At 57.6% G+C, this 18,759-nt stretch overlaps 5 protein-coding genes across 5 annotated transcripts, besides 1 other annotated feature; all 5 read right to left on the reverse strand.

Annotated features, from left to right (window-relative positions):
• Positions 1-595: 595 nt before the first annotated feature.
• LPMP_250650 (hypothetical protein) lies at positions 596-1,084 on the reverse strand (the record flags this gene model as incomplete). The annotated part of the gene is made up of 1 exon (XM_010701334.1): positions 596-1,084. One exon carries the CDS (start codon positions 1,082-1,084, stop codon positions 596-598), a length of 489 nt encoding a protein of 162 aa, XP_010699636.1.
• A 520-nt stretch (positions 1,085-1,604) lies between these two features.
• On the reverse strand, positions 1,605-3,587 carry LPMP_250660 (hypothetical protein; the record flags this gene model as incomplete). Its single annotated transcript, XM_010701335.1, has 1 exon — positions 1,605-3,587. The coding sequence occupies one exon, from the start codon at positions 3,585-3,587 to the stop codon at positions 1,605-1,607; it is 1,983 nt and encodes a 660-aa protein (XP_010699637.1).
• Positions 3,588-4,474: 887 nt separating this feature from the next.
• Positions 4,475-4,762, reverse strand: LPMP_250670 (hypothetical protein; the record flags this gene model as incomplete). Its single annotated transcript, XM_010701336.1, has 1 exon — positions 4,475-4,762. The coding sequence occupies one exon, from the start codon at positions 4,760-4,762 to the stop codon at positions 4,475-4,477; it is 288 nt and encodes a 95-aa protein (XP_010699638.1).
• Positions 4,763-5,563: 801 nt separating this feature from the next.
• Positions 5,564-6,095: a repeat region.
• Positions 6,096-7,662: 1,567 nt separating this feature from the next.
• Positions 7,663-9,342, reverse strand: LPMP_250680 (epsin, putative; the record flags this gene model as incomplete). Its single annotated transcript, XM_010701337.1, has 1 exon — positions 7,663-9,342. One exon carries the CDS (start codon positions 9,340-9,342, stop codon positions 7,663-7,665), a length of 1,680 nt encoding a protein of 559 aa, XP_010699639.1.
• A 2,526-nt stretch (positions 9,343-11,868) lies between these two features.
• On the reverse strand, positions 11,869-17,040 carry LPMP_250690 (myosin heavy chain kinase c-like protein; the record flags this gene model as incomplete). Its single annotated transcript, XM_010701338.1, has 1 exon — positions 11,869-17,040. One exon carries the CDS (start codon positions 17,038-17,040, stop codon positions 11,869-11,871), a length of 5,172 nt encoding a protein of 1,723 aa, XP_010699640.1.
• Positions 17,041-18,759: the final 1,719 nt, after the last annotated feature.

The following is an 18,759-nucleotide window of genomic DNA, read 5'->3' on the forward strand; positions in this document are numbered from 1 at the left end:
CAGAATAAGGGGAAGAGAGAGAGAGGGGGGGATTCAGCAGCAGCGAAGAGCACAAAGGAGAAAAACTTCACAAAAATGCACGACGCACCCGTGCAGACGAGTGCGAGTGCGAGAATGTGTGGATGTGCCTCTCTACTTGCATAGACGTGACGAAGGGTGAGGACAACAGCAGATGGTGATTACTGCCCTCTGCGCCAGTGCCATGCTCGGTTCTTTTACTATTCCTCCGCTCCCTGCACTACGAAGCCTTGATGGAGTCCTGGCTTCTATTTCCACCTATCCTCACGCTCGGTAAGGCACAGCCTGCGGCAAGACATGAAGCGTTAAGAGCGGGTAGGGAAATGTGCACGAGCAGAGGCGCATAATCGGAGCGCATCTCACCTCTTCCTCTGTTGCTTACGTGGATGTGGATAGAGCAGCCGATTTCGGCACCCTTTTCAGAGACACCGAAAAGAGTGAGAGGAATCGCAACAGCCCGGCAGATGCAGCGGCAGTGCTCATGTAGTTCCCATCCCCCTCTCTTTGAGAAGCGCACACATTCAGCGCACCCTTTACGCTCGGTTGTGCTACCCGACAGGAGAGGGGATGAGATTCGCTACAGGGATGGCACCGACTTGCCCATCACCTCCGCCTCGATTCGCGCGGCGAGCCACGCCGCCTCGTCGTACAGCTCCACCATGCGCCGGCCCAGCTCTGCGCTTTCCGTAGCCGCGGCTGCGATCTCCTGGTCGAGCACCGCTACCGGGACATCGATGATGTTCCCGGAAGCATCCTGACCACCACCGAGTTGCACAATGGACGCACAGAGGGCAGCTCGCTGTGGAGCCAGCTGCCGGTGCAGAAGCTCTTGAATGCGGCGCCGCTCAAGTGCCGTCTCACGCTCTACCTGTTGAATCAAGGTGTCGGGTATTCCGCCTTGATGATTCTCATCCGCCACAGTGTTGCCGAGTACGCCGTCTTCCTCCCCGGTGCCATCCCATAGGCTTTGCGGCATAGCATCCTCAGCTGCGACCTGTAGTGCATTCTGTAGTGCCACCACGTACGCGTACAGCTCCCGCTCTGCGCGCACGACAGCCTCGGACATGACCAAGGCACTTATGCCGACAACGCTCAGCGTTGACTCCCTGACACACACACAGAGAGAGAGAGAGAGATACCGAGACGCAGGTTCAGTGAGCGAGGTGTGCGACAGTAGAAACCAGAGTAGGGCCAGGAAAGAAGGACGCAGGCAGACAGAGAGAAGTAAAACGAGTAGAGGTGCGTGCAGAAGTACGTCAAAGAGTGGGCAAGGCGGCGAGGCATCCCGCTAAGCGCGAAGACTCCCCCCCCCCCCCGTGCAGACACACACGCACATGCACGCGTGCATCCGTGCACTTGGCTCCGAGAGGGTGTCGCGCTTGTTTTCTTCTTGTTCCTCCTCTGCCTCTCCCATTCTCTCTCGTATGCACTCGCGCTGAATCGTTGTTCCTGTGTTGAGATGGCATCGCTGCCCTCGTCTCAGAACGCACACATACACCCAGAGAGAGAGACATACAAACGACGGGACGGGCTGTGAGCTAACAGAGCTGATAATGTGTGCAGGTGTGTGCGGGCATGTATGCGCTTCACATAACAGTGCACTTCTTCACTTGATCTGCTTTGAGCGCCGCCTTCGCTTTTCCCGTCAAACCCCGAAGTCTTTGCAGCTCTTCCCTCAGCGCCACCTCGGCACCAGGCGAATCCGCGGGGCACAGCAGCAGTACATCCGCACTTTGCAGCGTCACCGGAGTGGACGAGGTGAAGGGCTGCGCATAGCCACTCCATAAGCAGACTGGCTCTCTCGCAATACCCGCCGCTGCGGAGGAGGCGCCGCTGCCGTTGCCAAGATGATGCACAGAGAACGTATTGAGCGCTGCCCTGGCGTCACGGTGCTGCGCGAGTTGCTGCTCTCCCACTTCCTCGCGAATGCGATCGACTACACGAGCAAGTGGCCAGTTGTGGCCAACCGCAATGCACATGGGCATCACTGCCACCGGTAGGGTGGCATCCACGACGAAGACCGCCACGACAACGCGCGGGGCGGCAGCAGGGCGAATTGCAGCAATGCCGCACGGATTCAGCTTAGAGTTGAAAAAGTTGAAGTTGTTCAGCGGTGGAGCGTGTCGGAACGGCCACACTGCCACGACCGGCAAAGGCTTCGTGCTGTCAGCCGCATCGGAGACGGTAGTGGGTGATGGAGTAATATCACCCTCAGCGTCGGGTGTCAGCTCTACCACCGTCCCTATCCCCTGCACAGAGGCCCCAGTACGACCCTCTAGCAGCTGAGCACTCCGCCCTTCTGCTTTGTCCGATGTCACATCTGCGCTGGCGGCAGTGCTTTCATGAGCGTCTTCCGTGGCACGGCAGAGCAGCTGCTGCTGAAGATAGAGGCGCGTGGCGAGCGCCTTGACGCGATCATCGCGGTGAGCGGAGGCCATTGCAGACGTCCACGGAGCAGTCGTTGAGGAGGTAGCGGCCTTCCCGTACAGGATTGTTGTCATGAAACGTCGTAGAGCCACATCCGCCTCCGGCGCCGTGCACTCTGCCGTGGTGGTATCGGCGAGGCGCAATAACACCGTCGCACTCACTATTGGTGCCTTCCGTAGAATAACATCGGCCGGGAGCTGCACCAGCGACAGCGCTGGCACACGGCGCCATGCTGACCCGACAGCTGCCGTACTATCAGGGGTGGGGACAGCGGGAACCACACTGAGCAAGGACGAGGGCGCTGAGGAGACCCACTCCGACCACCCCAGCGACGCCACCGAACCGGCTGCCTCGCTATCCTGTTCCTGTTCCATGACGGGTATCCATGCATCTCGCAGAAACCCCACGAGTCGATCGCATAGCTGACCCACCGACATCTCCGTCGCTACAATCAAGCTGCAGACGCCGATAGTATAGGGGGACCCTTCGCTACCACTCATTGGGGTGCCCGTAAAGGCCATCGCTACAGCGGTGGCAGGTGCGACGATGAGGGCCAGCGCAGACATCCGGCGGCTACGATATCCGACAGGCGCGAGCACGAGAGGGTGTGCTGACGTGAACGTAGAGCACAACGCAGCGATGGGATCGACGGTCGTGGTACTGTTGTTGCCCCGCTGTCCGAAGAAGACGGCGCGCGGATTTGCTCGCAGCTGCTGCCACTTTTTCGATGTGATGTCTTCGTGGCCATGAAAGCGGTGAGCTGCGCAATAGCAGTCCCCGCACTGAGGACATGGCGCCAGAGCGCACAGCACCGACTGACAAACAGCGCATCGATGCTGCTGTCGATCAAAGAGCGCGCTTGATGTTGGTGTCGCGTCAGCTTCGGTGAGTGTCGACGATACCCCTTGCAAAGGCATGCATAGCGGGGCAGCCTTTGACACCTCAGCATCGCCCTGAGCTTCGCTGAGTGGCAACGCTGATGCCACACCAGCAGCGGTGAGCGCAGCGTGTCCCGGAATGTGGTGACAAATCGTGTGCGCCGCGCAAAACGTGCCGCCACACCGCAGGCATGCGTACGGCAAGAAGTCGAACTCGCCGCACTCCACACATGGGGCCCCGTCCCCCTCGCAGTCCAGACTCATGGCAGCAAACGCGCACACAGGCACAAGCACAGGCGCAGCCCCTTCCGCAAACAGCACAGCAAGCGGAAGGGGCTCCTTTCCGACGACGCACTGGAACCGAATGCGCCGCGTGTGGACGTGCGGAAGGAATACAGTAACGTGGCCAGCGAAAGAGGGGGGGAAGTTTGGCACAATTCACTCGCCTATGGCATCGTGGATAGGGCACGCACGCACACACACACACACACACACAAGCAAACCTTCGGGAAAAACGGTGATGAGAAGCAAAGAGGTAGAGGGGAGCCACTCTCTACTGCTACGTGTATCAGCGTGCTCTTGTATAGGATGAATTGTAGGGCATAGGAGAACGGGAGATGATGGTCAAAGAGAAAAGGCAGAGGAGGGAGACGCACACGCGCACCCCGGAGCACAAACATCACGGCCACAAACATGAAACGCGTATCCGCCGGAGGAGCTGTCCCAGAAGCGGCGAAGAGAGAGAGAAGAGAGGTAAGACAAAGGAGGCCGCTGACCGACAAGGGCGAAGAAGCCTTCCGTGTGCTCCCGCCGTGGGTGGTGGCCCTTTTTCGTCTTGTGCGCGTTCGCCCGGACTTGACAGTCCCCTGCTTCCATTACTTCGATTGTTGTACGTTTTGGAGGCTACGAAGATCAATCAACTAAGCGCACCCACTCATACGCAGAGAGAGAGACGCACAAGCTTGGGGGGATCCACTTGACTGCATACGCACACACACCCGAGACGCCTGGACGCCAACGTGCAAGACAAAGTGTAGGCAAACACAGACAGAGAAATAGAGAGCGAGGGATGCGTAGCACATCTCTCTATACATCCTTGTGCACATCACACAAGCGCAAGCAGAAGCAAACTAATGCCCATTCCCACGTGCTTAGTACCACCTCCAGCGCTCTAGGCGGTTGTACTTGTGGATAAACTCCTTAGTGTAGACCTGGGCCAGGTAGTAGTTCTTCTCCTGGTAGTGCGAGTACTGCGGCATGTATGCGGCGTGGTAGAGGTAGACGCAGATGGCCATGGGCGAGAAACCGAGGAAGAAGGCTGGCACAAACGTGTCGGTCATCGTCCACTGGTGCGGCGGGTTGAACCAGCGACCCGAATGAGGAGGGGCGAAAAGGTTCGAGGTGGCGTGGCCACGAGATACGCAAGTGCGGCGCAGCATGGCGGCCGTGTGCGTGTGCGCTTCTGTGTAAGTGTGGGGAGTCGCAGAGAGAAACGAGCGACAGGGGACAGACGGAGGAAGGAAGGGGGGAGGTTAGACCGCCAAAACGGCAGCGTTACTCGGCTGTTGGTGAGAGCACGCGCAGGTTAAGAGAGGAAAGTGGGAAATCAAAACACACCGAGAAGGGTAGAAGAGTTGCTGCAACAAGACCTCTGAAGCAGTGCGCTCAGTGTCTCCATTTTTTTTTGTTCGTTCTCCCCTTTCCGTCCTTCTGTTACCGAGACTCCCCTACGACTGCGGGGAACTGTACGAAGCAGAGTCCTACGAGCTACAAGAAGGAGACGCAAAAGGGGGTATGGGGTGGCTTTCATCCGAGAAGTGGGCTGAAACTCGTCAGCCTGCAAGGGCCTTGGAACTCTTACGCAGACGGGGCAGACGTCTACCAAGGCCCGAGTGAGCAGAGCGTGTATGGTTGAGTAAGAGAGATAACGGGGGCTCGGACTGTGAGTCGCAGTCTACGGATGTGTCCTTGGGCCACTGCTTCTCTCGTGCCCAAAGAAAGGAGCAAACTGCGGTGATGGTGGCGGTGAAGCGGGAACAAGACAGAGACCGAGAAGGAAAAAATGCGATCGCGTGGTGGGAAGCGTAGACGAAATATAAAATTTAAAAAATGGCAAACAGATAAAGTGGAGCGCGGCTATGTGTATGGGAGAAGGAGGGAGGCAGAGCCACCACCAGGCAAAGACGAGCAGCGCTCATAAGAGGGGAGCGAGCGAAGCACAGGCAGTGGAGTTGTGGATCTTTCCTTTTGTAACCTGCTCATTCTGCATACAACATGAACTCACGTTCACTCTACCTCCCCCGCCTCTCACAGGACGGTTGCGTGGTGCGAAGCAGCGGCAGGTGCGCGCATTACAGTAGTGCGCCGATTTACTGACCTGTGCGCGGTCCGTCCCAAATTCTTTCCACTTCCTGTTCTGCAGGGTCGCTCACAGCCGCTCCCATCATACCGGCCGCCATGTGCTGCATCCCCCACGGGGGCGGGCTCCCTACACCAGTGGGCAGCGAGGGCCGGGTGCGATGCGTTCGAGTCACGTTAGGCACTCTGTCCATCACATGGATGACACAAACGTGTGCACCGTTGCAGGTCGCTCCGACACGACGCCATGCCGGACCTGACTACCGACATCAGTAGCGATACACCGCTGGCTTCCCCCACGTTGTAGGTGCTTGGAACCGTCACCGCCAGAGGTGGCTCGGCAGTAGCAAGGATAGGAGCTGCACGGCTTCCCCACAGAGCAGGCACTGGACCCTGTATCGCACGTACTGAGGTCTCACCTGTCATCACTGAGTGGAAGCCTAAAGGGAAACGAAGCGTAGTAGAGGAAGTCGTCCTATTCAGCTAAAACACGTTCTCTGATTGGCATGCGTGTGCTCGGCACATTCTGGAGAGAGATCGGTGCAGTTCATCGTCTTCCCCATCTTGCAGAAAGGGGGTTGTGCGTGTGGGTGCGCATCTGTGAGAGTCGGGGGCTGCAGCGCCGGACACCTGGTGCGTGGGCGTGCACGTCAGTGTGTGTATGTGGCTCGTCAATGGACATGCATCAGCCCATAAATGCAGACACTCCGCTCACCTCGATGCGCAGTTGAGGCAGTAAGCCGCACACTGTAAAGTCGGAAGGAATGAAAAGAGACGTGTTTATTTCACTCCCTGATTCACCTGCGTGTCAGCGTGTAGGCTTTTGGGGGCTGAGGAGAGAGCGACGGAGTATTGCAAGACTGCAAGACAGACAAACAGAAAAGAGGCGTAACAGCGATAGATGAGTAGAATACCAACTCAGGCCCACAACACAGACAAACTTTCACACACACACACAACGTCACTGGCATCTTCACAGACAACGCCACAGAGAAAAAAAAGCGTAGACTGGCAACCAGCGACGACGATACAACACAATAGTACGTTACCAGTAATACCCTTCAACAATGAACACACGCAGCAATGGTGACGCCACAGCACACACACACACACACTTCTCACAACCATCAGCCGAGAAACCGACACAAAGGAAAGTACACACAAACATGAAACCCACCGAGCATCAATGGAACTTCAGGCACACATACTGAGAGACAGAGGGGAGGGGAAGGAAGCAGTGGTAGCGGTAGAGAGGGTGTGCGAGAAATGCTGCCCTCACAGAGACACACAAGCACACACGCGCGCACAAGCACAGCGGACCCCACACAATCGTTACAGTGCACTAGGAAAGATAGCCATACGAAAGAGAGAAAGAGAGAATTCGGTAGCAAAAAAATGAAGAAAAGAAGCGTTCAGACTGCAGCCCAGGCTATAACCACCGCTGTGGATTACGACGACGAGCATGTGAGTGGCGTTCATCTGGAGACACGTCGCGTGGGCATTCGGTATCCCTTTGCGAGCCTTCCACTTGGCGCACACTCGTCCCTGGCCCCGCTCTTTCCACACCCAATCAACCACCCACACACCCGTGCGTCCTGCGTGTTTTCCTTCGACCTTTTTCTTCAGCTCCTATGACCCTTTTCAGAAATACGCACAGAGAAAGCCGCGCTGTATCTCAGATGGCCCACGGTGAGCACCGAAATAATTGGGGGAAGAGGGGGGAGAGCGGCGCTGCACACACACGTATCGGCAGAGAAGGACAGAAAGACGCAATAGTGGGAATAGGCAACAACAGGCACCAAGAGCTCATCATCAAGAGCAGCATACACACCCACACACACCCACACACACACAAACACACACACACACATATATATATATATATATATATATGGGTTGGTGGGTCGGTGTGTGTGACAGTAAACGCCAGAGTGATAGGGAACCGAAGAGAAAACACACTCGAGATGCGTTGCTCTCTCTCTCATTTGTGGCGTTGGTTGGCGAACTGGTCCAACGCCCCCCACATATCCAAGTTACCCGCGTTGTTGGTGGTGTTATGAGTCGTCGTCGTGGTAGCTTCCTGTGGCCGGTTCGACAAGTCGGGCAGCTGCTGCGCTGGTGCAGATACCTGGTTCCAACTACCCAACTGAGGCTGCTGCTGGAGCTGGCCCCATGAGCTTGACTGCGGCGGCAGCGGTGACTCCTGCGACTGGCCCCACGGGTCCCGTGTCTGCAGTGTAGGAGGTTGACCCCACGTGCTAGCGCTATTGCTATTGCCCATGGGCTGCTGCTGTGAGAGCCCCTGCTGAAATTGGCCCCATGAGTTCGACTGCTGCGGCTGAGGTTGCGCCCATGAATTGCTTGGTGGAGCGCTGGAAAATTGTCCCCACAGGCTGGGCTGCTGCGGCGGCTGCTGCTGCTGCTGCTGCAGCTGTGGTGCACCCCAAGCGCCACTGGGTGCCTGGGGGTGCCCCCATGCATTCTGCTGAGGGAGGACCTGCTGCTGTTGATGAACCAACGGGCTCTGCTGCGGTGGTGCAGATACCAGGCTGGCGTTGAGGAAGGCATCGAAGGGGTCCGCAGGCGTAACAGGGGCAGGGGCAGGGGTAGGGGCAGCGGCAGCGGCAGCGGGTGGAGCGACGGGGGGAGGAGTGAAGAGATCGTCCAGCACTTTCGCCTCAGGCTGGCTGGGTTTCTCCAGCTCCGCGGAAGGAGTCACCTTGGGCGAGGGGGGCCTTACTGGCGTGGTGGATGGCTTGCTCGAGTTGAGCGTCGGCAGTGATAGGCCCTGGGACCGCGCCCGCTCCTCCTCTTCATGCTGGAGTCGCCTGGCAAGTCTCTCGTCGTCTTCCTCCGCGGTTACCCTGTGGGGCTCTGCCTCGTGTTTGTTCTGGCGAGCGCTGTTTGCGTACATTTCCTCCAGCTGCGCGGCCGAAATCCCGCTGCGCCGCTCCTCATCACGCTGCATGCGCAGCGCCAACCCCATATCGCACCGCTCCTGCTCCTCCTTACTGAGCGGGCGGGCCAGCACCGGGGCGGGAGGGGGGGAGGGGCGGTACGAGTCATAGGCCTGGCGGGGGGCGCTGCCGTAGCCACCGTAATTGTCACGCTCGTGGTTTTCGCGATACCCACCGCTGTACGCGCCACCGTAGGGGTCGATGTTCGGGCCGCCGCAATCATGGGCGTTGCGGGAGAGCTTCTCTCTTGTATTCGCCGCTACAGCGCGCTCCTCACGCAGCTGCAGGCCATCACTGAGCAGGTCCGCGAGCTTCTTCGCCCGCTCCCGCACCGACACGCCGTGATCAACGCCCTTAGGATTGGTGTAGTAGAAACTAGTGGAGATGGAGCGCATGAGGGGCACCAAGGCGCAGATCTCCGGCAGGTAACGCCCATCAACGTTTCGGGCGAGGTAGTCAATCACAAGCAGTGACTTGTAGCAAGGCCGCCACGATTTGTTGCGGTTGTTGAGACGGTTGCGCAGCTCGTTCAGGATCTCGGAGCTGCCGCGGGTGTAAGCGTTGCACACAGCATCCATCTGCGGCCCCGTTGGCCCCCACTTTTCATCGTTGGTCGCCTCGTGCACAAGTGTGACGTACTCGCTTCTGCTGACCATCACCCGGCCCCACTCCTTCACAGACCACAGCTGCTGTGTGAAGTTCATCCTCTCAGTTCCCTGTTTAAGCGGCAGTGATGGTAAACCTCGACCCTGCGGATGTCCGCGCGGAGATGCGTGTGTATGTGGGTAAGGAATGAAAGAAGGGAGAATGCAGCTGCCTGTATAAATAATGTGCTCTGGATAGCTAAGACGAGTAGTGAGTTCAACCCGCTTAAAAGGGAGAGGCGTCCTGTTCGGCGAGAGCCCACGCGATGCAGATGCGCTTCCGACGCACAAGCACACGCACACACGCACAGAGAACGAGAGAGAAAGACAGCGAAGACACAAAAAAATGTACCGTCTCGATCAAGCTGTTGCAGATAGGAAGAGGCTTATTTCACCTCTATACTTCCATAAAGAGAAGATAAACCTCTGTAGACGCCTGTGGGCCTCACTCTCTGAGACTGCGCCGGCGTGTGGGTTCGTTCTTCGCCTTCGTTTCGCGGTCTTTTAGAGCACTGGCCTTGTCCTGGGTAAAAGCCCTTTCCTTTCCCTCTCACCGCTCTGTGAATGTTGAGGGATATGCGTGTGTGCGTGTGTGGTAAGCAGACACGCGCACAGGTACGTGAGCGCTCGACAGCGAAGGGGGGTTGGCAAGGCGTGATGAGCGGTAACAAGACAGCGGGAGAGCATAAGAAGAGCAACAATAAAGTGCGGCAGGGAAAGAGAGAGAGAGGGAGGGAGGGGGGGGTAAATGGGGGGGCTTTGAGTAGGTAAGAGGAGCTGCAGCGGTACAAGAAGAGAGAGAGAGAGTGCGTACAAGAAACTGATGATCGCCCAACTGCACTGGCACACAAGCAGAGAAAAGAGGGAGGAAAATCAGCCGCAACCACAACCACAACCACAACAAAAAAAGCCTCTGCCCGTCTGTGGAAGAGCGCGCGCGCGTTGAAAGTGGGACTCTCTAAAACAAAGAGGTAGACAGAGGTGCAGAGAAGCGCTCCAGAGTGAGGGGGATAGGGAGGGGAGGGGGCGAGGTCGGTGAACAGCTTCGTCGAAGATACAAGAGTGGGAAAGCAAGGAAAGTAGATAACGAAACAGAGTGCACAGAAGAAAAAGAGAAGGGTAGAGCAGAGTGTGAAGCTTACGCAGCTTTGTATATGCGATGGCGCGTTTTATGGAAAAGAGTGAAAAGGGGGGGGGGGCAAAGGCAAGAGGAGAGAGGCAGCACGAAGAAGAAAGGGGCGAGGTAGTGTGGCATTAGGGTGTGGGGGAAGTAAGTCGTACGGACACGTAGGACACATGGAAACAGAGAAGTGGCGGGGATAGCAGAGAAGAAAGGAGGGAGTCAAGCACATGGCTACATGTGTCCTCATTCCATTCTTCAGCGTTCCTCCCCATTCGCGTATCAGCGCTGCCATACATATGCCATCTTCTTTCCCGCGCTTCCTATCCAGCTGAGCTACTACTTTAACTCCACGGCACAAGGGGAGCACCGGTGCGACCAACAGCGGAGCTTCCAGTGTTGCTCAGGCCGTCCCTATCGCCGTTTTTTATTGTTTTTTGGGGGAGGGGGTGTTTGCCGCGCTGCAGGCTGAGAGTGAGCCCTCGACCTCGTGGGGCTGAATATCGGAAAACACAGCACCACCGCTGTCAGTGGCGGGCAAAGAATGCCGTTACACAGTTCAACAAAAAAAAGACACGACCGACCCAGACGCAGAAAAAAAAAGCGTGATGGTGTGTGCGTGTGTGTGGGGGGGGGAGGTAGATGGGCTGACGCACGTGTGTGCGTGCACGAGACGGACTCGAGAAGGGATTTGATACACGCCTACACGAACACCAAAACAAACATCAAAAAAAGACGGAGAGAGAGAAGGAGGGGGGAAGAACGTGAACGGCAGACACACACACACACAGAGAGAGCGCGCGCGAAACAAGAAGAGGAACGAAGAAGTCGAGGAAGTTGAGGGGAGGCGGTATACGCCCACCCAATCAACATCAGTGAGGAGAACAGGGAGAGAGAAAAGGAGGGGTGAAAAGGCAGGGTTCCGAATGGCTTCGTCAACGTTGCGTCAGTGATATGCACATGGCGCCGGCTCATGGGTGCACTTTCTGTATGTGTGCGTGTGTGTTCACGTTCTCATATACCTGAATGTCTCGCTCTCTCTAGAAGAGAGAGGGGGGCGGAGGGGGGGTGAGCATCGGCGATGCACAGAGGGGAAAGTGAAGGGGGGGGCGGCGGATTCGACTGAAAGACAGAGATAAGGGCGAAGCTATAAAGAACGAACACGCAAAGAAACAACACAGGAAGAGGGAGAAGATACGTACGTGAGGAGTCACCGTCAACTGCGCGCGCGAACACAGACAGACACATATAATATATACAGAGAGAGGAGTATACCAACGTATCGTCTTCACCTTCCTCGTCAGAAGGAGGCAGTCAATAGCCGCAAAGAAAAAAAAGAAAGCTCGCACACACATACACACAAGTGGGGGAAAAAACACGGCGTCGATATCGTATGCGGTAGCAAACGCCATGTGCTGTGCCACTGGGAGCGAAAGCGCACACACCGGCACACTCTCACTTCAGTGCTAATAGTGTGAATGATGCTGGTAGCGAGACTTGGACTTGCTCGTCACCATCTCCTCGACAGCCGAGAAGACTGGCCGGCGACTGAAGGAGTGGCGCTGTGACCCGGCCCTATTTGTCATGGGCATATCTTCGGTGGATTGGATCGTCGACGCCACTGCCATGGAAGAGTTCTGGTGCGAGATGCACTTTCTGGTAGGGGTACCGACAGCGCTGATCACAGGTGGGTGCGGGTAGAAACTGGGCACGTCGCCGCTCATACTGGTGGTGGCGTTGGGCCGCAGGTGCGGCGTCTGGTGCGGCGTCTGGTGCGATGTGCCGACGTTCTCGCCGCTCTTCTGCGCCGCCAAGAGGTAGAGTCCGTCCGGGTTGGTGTTAGGCTGGCATCCGGCGTATCCGAGCCGCCCGCCCGCCGGCGGACGCAGCAGTGGCACCGCCATCATCACCGATCCTTGTGGAGAGGGACTCGCACCGCCATGGCCGCCAATACAAGCCATGCCTTTAGGCGTGCCAGCGCTCCCGTTGGCTGGCGATCCGCCCACATTGCCGCTGCTCTGCTCACCTATTGTCGAATAGCCTTGAAGCGCCGACAATGAGCCGCCGTTGCTGTACCCGTTTGGCGCACCGCTGCCTTGCTGCGGCACCGACATCAGCCCACCTGCAGCGGTGGAGACGAAGTACTGGCTCTGCGGCCGGATAAGCGCCTGCCGCGGGCACCGCACGTACTTGACACCATAGTTGTGCACCGGCCCCACACGGGGTGGCAAGGCGCCAGGGGTCAGTGGAGACGGCATCGCTACCACTGGTGACAGAGACGACAACCCGCTGCCTGAGTGCAGTGTCTGCCGCGGTGGCGGCGCTGGCGACAACCTCACGGTGACCTCGTTTGGCTGCCGCGAACTGAGCGACACACCGTTGTGCCCGTGGCCTGGCGTGTTCCCCGAGGAGGCGCGGCGTGCGAGCATGAAGGCCTTCGGGGGGAGTCGCTCCTCCTTCATCCCAGACGAAGAAGTCGCCGCTGTACTTGGCCAATCCTTTCCCGCCGGCGTGCCTGGCCCGGCGCTGCTACGGCCACTTCCCGACGACGCCAGAGGTGTGATGACACCCTTGGAGTTTCGATGTAGCGGTGGCAGGCCGACAGCACGACACACCCCGTTACACTTATGACTCTCAAGGAAACGGCGGATGCCCTCTTTGCCGAGATTTCCGCGGCCATACCCCTCCCCGTCTGGGGAGAGAATCTGTGGGTCGGTGTAGTAGTCGTCAACACCTTGGATGTCCACCACCATAAGCTCATGCTCGCTGGCGTGGTACGTGAAGTGAGAAAAGGCCTGAGGCGTCCATCGCGCTCTTCGCCGCACGTAGCCGAAGTTGTTATTGTACTTCACAAACTTGCCGGTCAGCTGCGGCTCCATAGCCAGTATCAGCGGCGGGTTGCGCTTTGGCAGCATCAGGACAGCCGCAGGAACGAAGCGGACCCTCTTCGGTGGGTTCATTGTGTTGAAGACGCGTGCCCAGTGGCCTGCAATGCTGTGCATTGAGACATCGTCAAAGTACTGGTCGTCCTTCACGTTCGACTTCAAGTACCGCTTCGCCACCAAGAGGCAGTTGAGTCGACGCATGTCGATCATGTAGTAGGAAGCACGCATGTACCCCTGCGAGAAGGGCTGCGTGCTGAGCACCACACTCGTCTCCACTCTGCCCCAACAGCCCTCAGTGAGGTTCCACTCGTGGATGATGGCCGGCTCGGCGTAGCTGTGAAGTTGCGGCACACACAAGTAACGATACTTGAGATCGGAAAAGGCAGCCGCGGGGGGCGGCCCGTTGCAGCCCTCCACCAGCGGCAGCACCTCCGGCACCAGGCTACCGCTGCTGCTGTAGCTGCACTCAGTGCTGCTTTCGGCGCTCTCGTCATCGCTGCTGCGACTCCGAAAGGAGGAGCACGACGAGAACGGGCTCCGCCTGGCCTTCCGCGCCGCCGCCAGTTCTACTGATGCCGCTACCACCGATGCTAGAGCGCTTCTCCCGGCGATACAACTCTCATTACCAACATCACCCCTTGCTGCCGGCTCGGCCGCTGCCTTCTCCTCATCCTTGGTGCGAGATCGATTGGACAAGGAGCTGCACAACATGGAGGACACGGACACGGCAACTGTCTCATTCTTTGCGGCGTCTGTCAGCGAATCTCCCCCATGTGATTGGTTCTGACATGGCCTCATGGATTGGCTTGCCTCCGTGTCGGATCGCAGAGCCACGCTCGGCACCTGACGATGATGAATGCCCTGTCCGGAAGCAGACGCAGTCACCGACATGAACTCGCTTACAGCGACCGAAGCAACATTACCATTGACGTTGACCACGGAAGCAAGCACGGCAGGGAGCGAGGTACCAGCCGCTGGCGAGTGCAACAGATGCCGTGGCCGCACTTCGTGTCCCTGCTTCAGCTCCAGAATGGCAGCCGTGCCGGATCCCGCCGCGGCTGCGGGAGGGTGTGGGGCTGGACTCAGCGCACTCCTGCTGGGCATCGAAGCGCGCTCAGGACCCACATCGATGGCACCGCTGCTGCCGTTCATCAGTTGCTTACACAGTGGGCCACCCTTCTCATTGTGAGCGTAGTTATTCGCGTCGTCGTCATCCGTCTCGAGTGCAGCATCGCACTCCAGGCCGCAGCCCTCGGCGCCTGCGTCGTGGACCTGTAGCTGCCCTTCCTGCCCGAGCACCTTAGCGGGAGTGCTGCTGGTTAGGTAGAGAAAGCTGTTCTTGCAGCCATGCTCCTGCGTCATGTCGGTGTTGTCACTGAAAAAGCGGCGACGAAACGGCGCTGGAGTACCTGATACCCCTTTCGCTGGGAGCGCCATGCCAAGCATGACGGGAACGCCGCCACCAGAGGCGCTCGTGCACCGCCGCACTTGAAGCGTATTCAGCAAGGCGCTGCCTCGGTCACCCGGCGTTTTGGTTGACGCGTTGCACGTGCTAGCGAGGACGTGCGGTGAAAGTGTCGCGCCAAGATCCTCCAAAGAGGTCCTGCCGGACAGGCTTGGGAGACTCTGCTCGACTTGCGACTCCGGTGATGACTGCCGTGCGTGCGGGTTTGTCGATGTGGCATCAGGAGCTGCAGCCGCAGCGGTAACAAATATCGAAGGCTGAGGCAGCTCCGGTGAGGAAGATAGTGGGAGATGCTGCTCAACAATACTCACCGTGGGCAGGACTTTAGGAAGCGAAGAGAAAGAGGGGGGGCTGCTGGGACACTGCCTGCTGCCGCTCATGTCAGCGTGATCGCTGCGCTCAATGTGTGACGAGTCCGCAGCTGCAAAGGAACGCATTGCCTTCTTCGCAGCACGCCGGCGCTGATGCTCCGCCTTGTACTGCCGCCGCTCCTCCGACGACATCGCCTTCATCTTCTCGTGCTTCAGCTGTCGCTTGCGCTCACGCTTGCGGGCAAGACCGCTGTCCGACTTGTGCCCGACCGCAACCGTCTTCAGCGCCTCACCGACCACCCCGTTCTCACCCTCCGCCGCTGTCTCGCCGTTCTTCTGCCGCTTGGCCTTACCCTCCTTCCGCCCCTTCTTCCGGCGGCACTTTGCTCGCTTAGGGTGCACGGCGTCGTCGTTCTCGATGGAGTCGCTGGGTCGCCGCTGGCATGTCGCTCCGCGGGCGGCGGTAGAGCAGTTGTCGTGGTCGAGGCTTTGTGCACTTCCGTGTTTGGGGTCGCTGAAACGCTCACCAGTTGGCGGCCACGTTATCTCAGGCGCGTACTCGACGCTCTCGGGAAAGGACGTGTCAAAGCGGCTGGAGCCGGCGTTCGCGATGGGTGTGATAACCGTACTTTTTGCACTCGGAGAGGCAGGGTTGCTTCCGCACATCACCGCCCCCATTGTGGTTGAATTTTGCAAGGGCCATGGCTCCATCAGATCGTCTGTCAGCGTCAGCAGCGCCGCCTCCACCGTGAGCAACACCGGGGGTCTAGGAAAGATGCCGGTGCCGCCGCCGCGGTCGTTAGACTTGAGGTGGGTTGGAAGGTCCGCCCCCGTCTCCGCATCGTCATCGCAACCCCTGTCCACGACAGGTGCACGGCGCGAGGACTGCGGCAAGCTGAAGGAGCTGGATGGCTCGATGGGAATGGCGTCACCACACTTATGCATGCTCGTGGGGAGGAACACCGGATGCGGTGACCGCGATGGCTGTCCAACAGCTGTCGACGCATCGGCCACAATCGTCAGGGCGAGCGCAAGGCAGGGATCCTCGTCTCCGTGGTGCATCGAGGTCTGTGAGGAGGAGCAGGACAGCATCGGTAAAACAGTTGGGGCATTCGAAGTCCCCAGCTCCTGCAGGGCTGGGGTAAGCTGGCGGCCCCGCAAACTTGAGGAGGCGCTCGTCAGCGACTGTGCAATGAGTGGCAGCGGAAGCAGCGACGTCGCATCATCGTTCCTGTTGCCGTCCATGCCACTGGAGCCCTCGCTGCAGTCGCCCGAACGACTACCGCGCGCTCTGCCGCGGTGCAGCCGGACTGCGCTGTGTGACAGGGACGACACCGATGACTCCACGCGAGAAATGCTTTCAGGCAGAAAGCCGCCGCGCAGGGCGGGGCTTGACAAGTCCTTGCCCGCCGAGGATGCGACTAGTGACTCAGCTATCACCCCACTAGGGCTTACACTTTCTAGGGCAGGCAACAAACGCGACGAGAGAGTGTTTAGTGCCGGAGATGGAGCGGCGTCGGCGGAAGAGAAACTCATGCCTTGGTCATGCTCCTTCCCATTTATCGTTTGGGAGGAAGGGACGGCGAATCGAGTTAAAAATTCCGTGTGCGAACCCATCACACTGGCCAACAGAGGCAGCAACGGTAAGCTTGACTGAGAAAGTAGTGCACCCCCGCTACAGGACCTGTTGGGGGAGCGGGGACTGTTCTCATGGCTGGTATGGTGACTCTTATCGCTTTTGTGCTGCCGCGGTTGGTCTGTGGGTAGCTGCTGGCTAGGCAGAGGCGGCGACGGCCCACCAGAGTCGGCTGTGAAGCCCATGCTGCTGCGGAGGGACTCCACCTCCTCATGCAGTGACTGCGGAGACAAGTCCATACGACGTGGCAAGCCGACTTTGGCGTTTTGTGGGGTAGTCAGCGTGGAGGAAGAAACACTCTGAAGGCTGCTCGTGAAATCCGTCATGTCCGGCCGCATCATAGAAAATAGCCGGGACCAAGAAAACGTCAGCAACGGTCTCCCGCAGTATAGATGCTGAGGAAAGCGTGTGTTTACGAGCACACTTTCCTGCTCTGTATGCCTTGAGAGATCAACGGGCGCCCGAGTGTAGCCTGAGAAATGCAGGGACAGGGGGGAGGGGGGGAACGCCACAAAGCGTGAAGAAAGGAGGGCAGAAAACGAAAGCAAAGAGACGCCAGGAGACAAGTGATGCGCGTGTGTTTTTTTTTCTTCTTTTTTCTTTTAAGTGCTCCAAACAAGCAAAAGGAGAAAAGCAAAAGTCAATGAGAGAGAGGGGGAGTGAGAGGGAGAGTGAGGGAGAGAGAACAGAATAAAAGAAAGCCAATACAGGAGTCGCGAGGTAAAGAGGGAAATACATACACCCACACGCGCGCGCACGAAAAATAAATAAATAAATAAAGGAAAGATGGTGTGTATACTGTATGCGTGGGCCCGTGTGTGTAAGGCGAGCAAAGCAAAAGGTCGAAAAGAAGAAAAAAAGGCTTGAATTGCCTATATAACACAGAGAGGCAAACGTACAGCTGTACACACGAAGAGAGGGAGAAGGAGAGCGCAAGCGTCCCTCCCTCCCCCAGAATACAGCCACGAGAGACAAGTAGAAGGTAAGCACGTACTCAACCAAAGATGGAAAAGAAAATAAAAAAAAGGTATGCAGAATTCTGCACGACTCTTTTGTTGATTAGGTAAAATAAAATAGAGGAAAAACAACAGATCCAAAAAGTGCAAGGGCAGAAGCGGAAAGAGATAGGGCCAGAGAAAGAACACACACACACACACACGAGGTGGTGGTAGTGAGGTGAAGGAGAACGGGAGCCCGTGAGAAGAGAGAAGAAAGCCAGAAAGGAATCAGATCAACGCATGCCCAAACAACAAGAGAAAAGCACACGGACTGGCGTCAGTGCATCAATGTAACGAGTTCGTTATATCAAACAATAATGGTGGGGTAGCTTGAAAGCACACACACGCACACACACAAAAGGAGAACAGAGACAGCGGAGAGGGAGTGAGCAATGGCTGGTGAACATCGACAAAGACGTGAAACTAAAAGAGGGGAAGAGGGGAAGAGAGAAAGCGAACGGAGGGGGGAATAAACAAAGAAGCTGAGTAAGGCGTGCAAAGCGAGATGCGACAGGCGGGGAGGGTAGGATGCAGCGTAAGTGAAGAGCAGAAGACAACAACAGAAACGAAACCAACAAGGAAAGCACAGAGAAGACGGAGTTGTCGCTCCTGCTGCTTAGGTCTGCCACCCGCAATGTTGAGTTGGGTAGCCGAAAGACAAGTCGCTCAGAAATACAAAGAGAGGGGCACACACACACACACACAACCTCTACTCGGTACAACTTGTCCAACCTTTTTGTCTGCGCTGTTGATCCTATGCTCGGCTGTGCCACTCACAAGAGAGCCGCTCGGGAAAAAAATGACGACGGCGCTAGAAGAGGGGGAGCGTGTGTGTGTGGGGGGGGGGTGTGGAGGGGAGAGTGTATGGGTCTAGCCCGAGCAGAACGCGGCAACAGCACAGGAATAGAGTACACCAAGATAGAGAGAGCAGCAGAGAAAGGGGGAGAAAAGATGTGCGCAGTACACCACTAACCGCAAAACGGTAAAGAAAGAGCGAATGCGAGATGGAGTATGAGCGAATGATGACTTAGAGAGAAGCAGAGAGCAAGAAACAAAAGCTAT

This window comes from Leishmania panamensis, assembly GCF_000755165.1.
Source record: "Leishmania panamensis strain MHOM/PA/94/PSC-1 chromosome 25 sequence".
Classification (NCBI taxonomy): Eukaryota; Euglenozoa; class Kinetoplastea; order Trypanosomatida; family Trypanosomatidae; genus Leishmania; species Leishmania panamensis.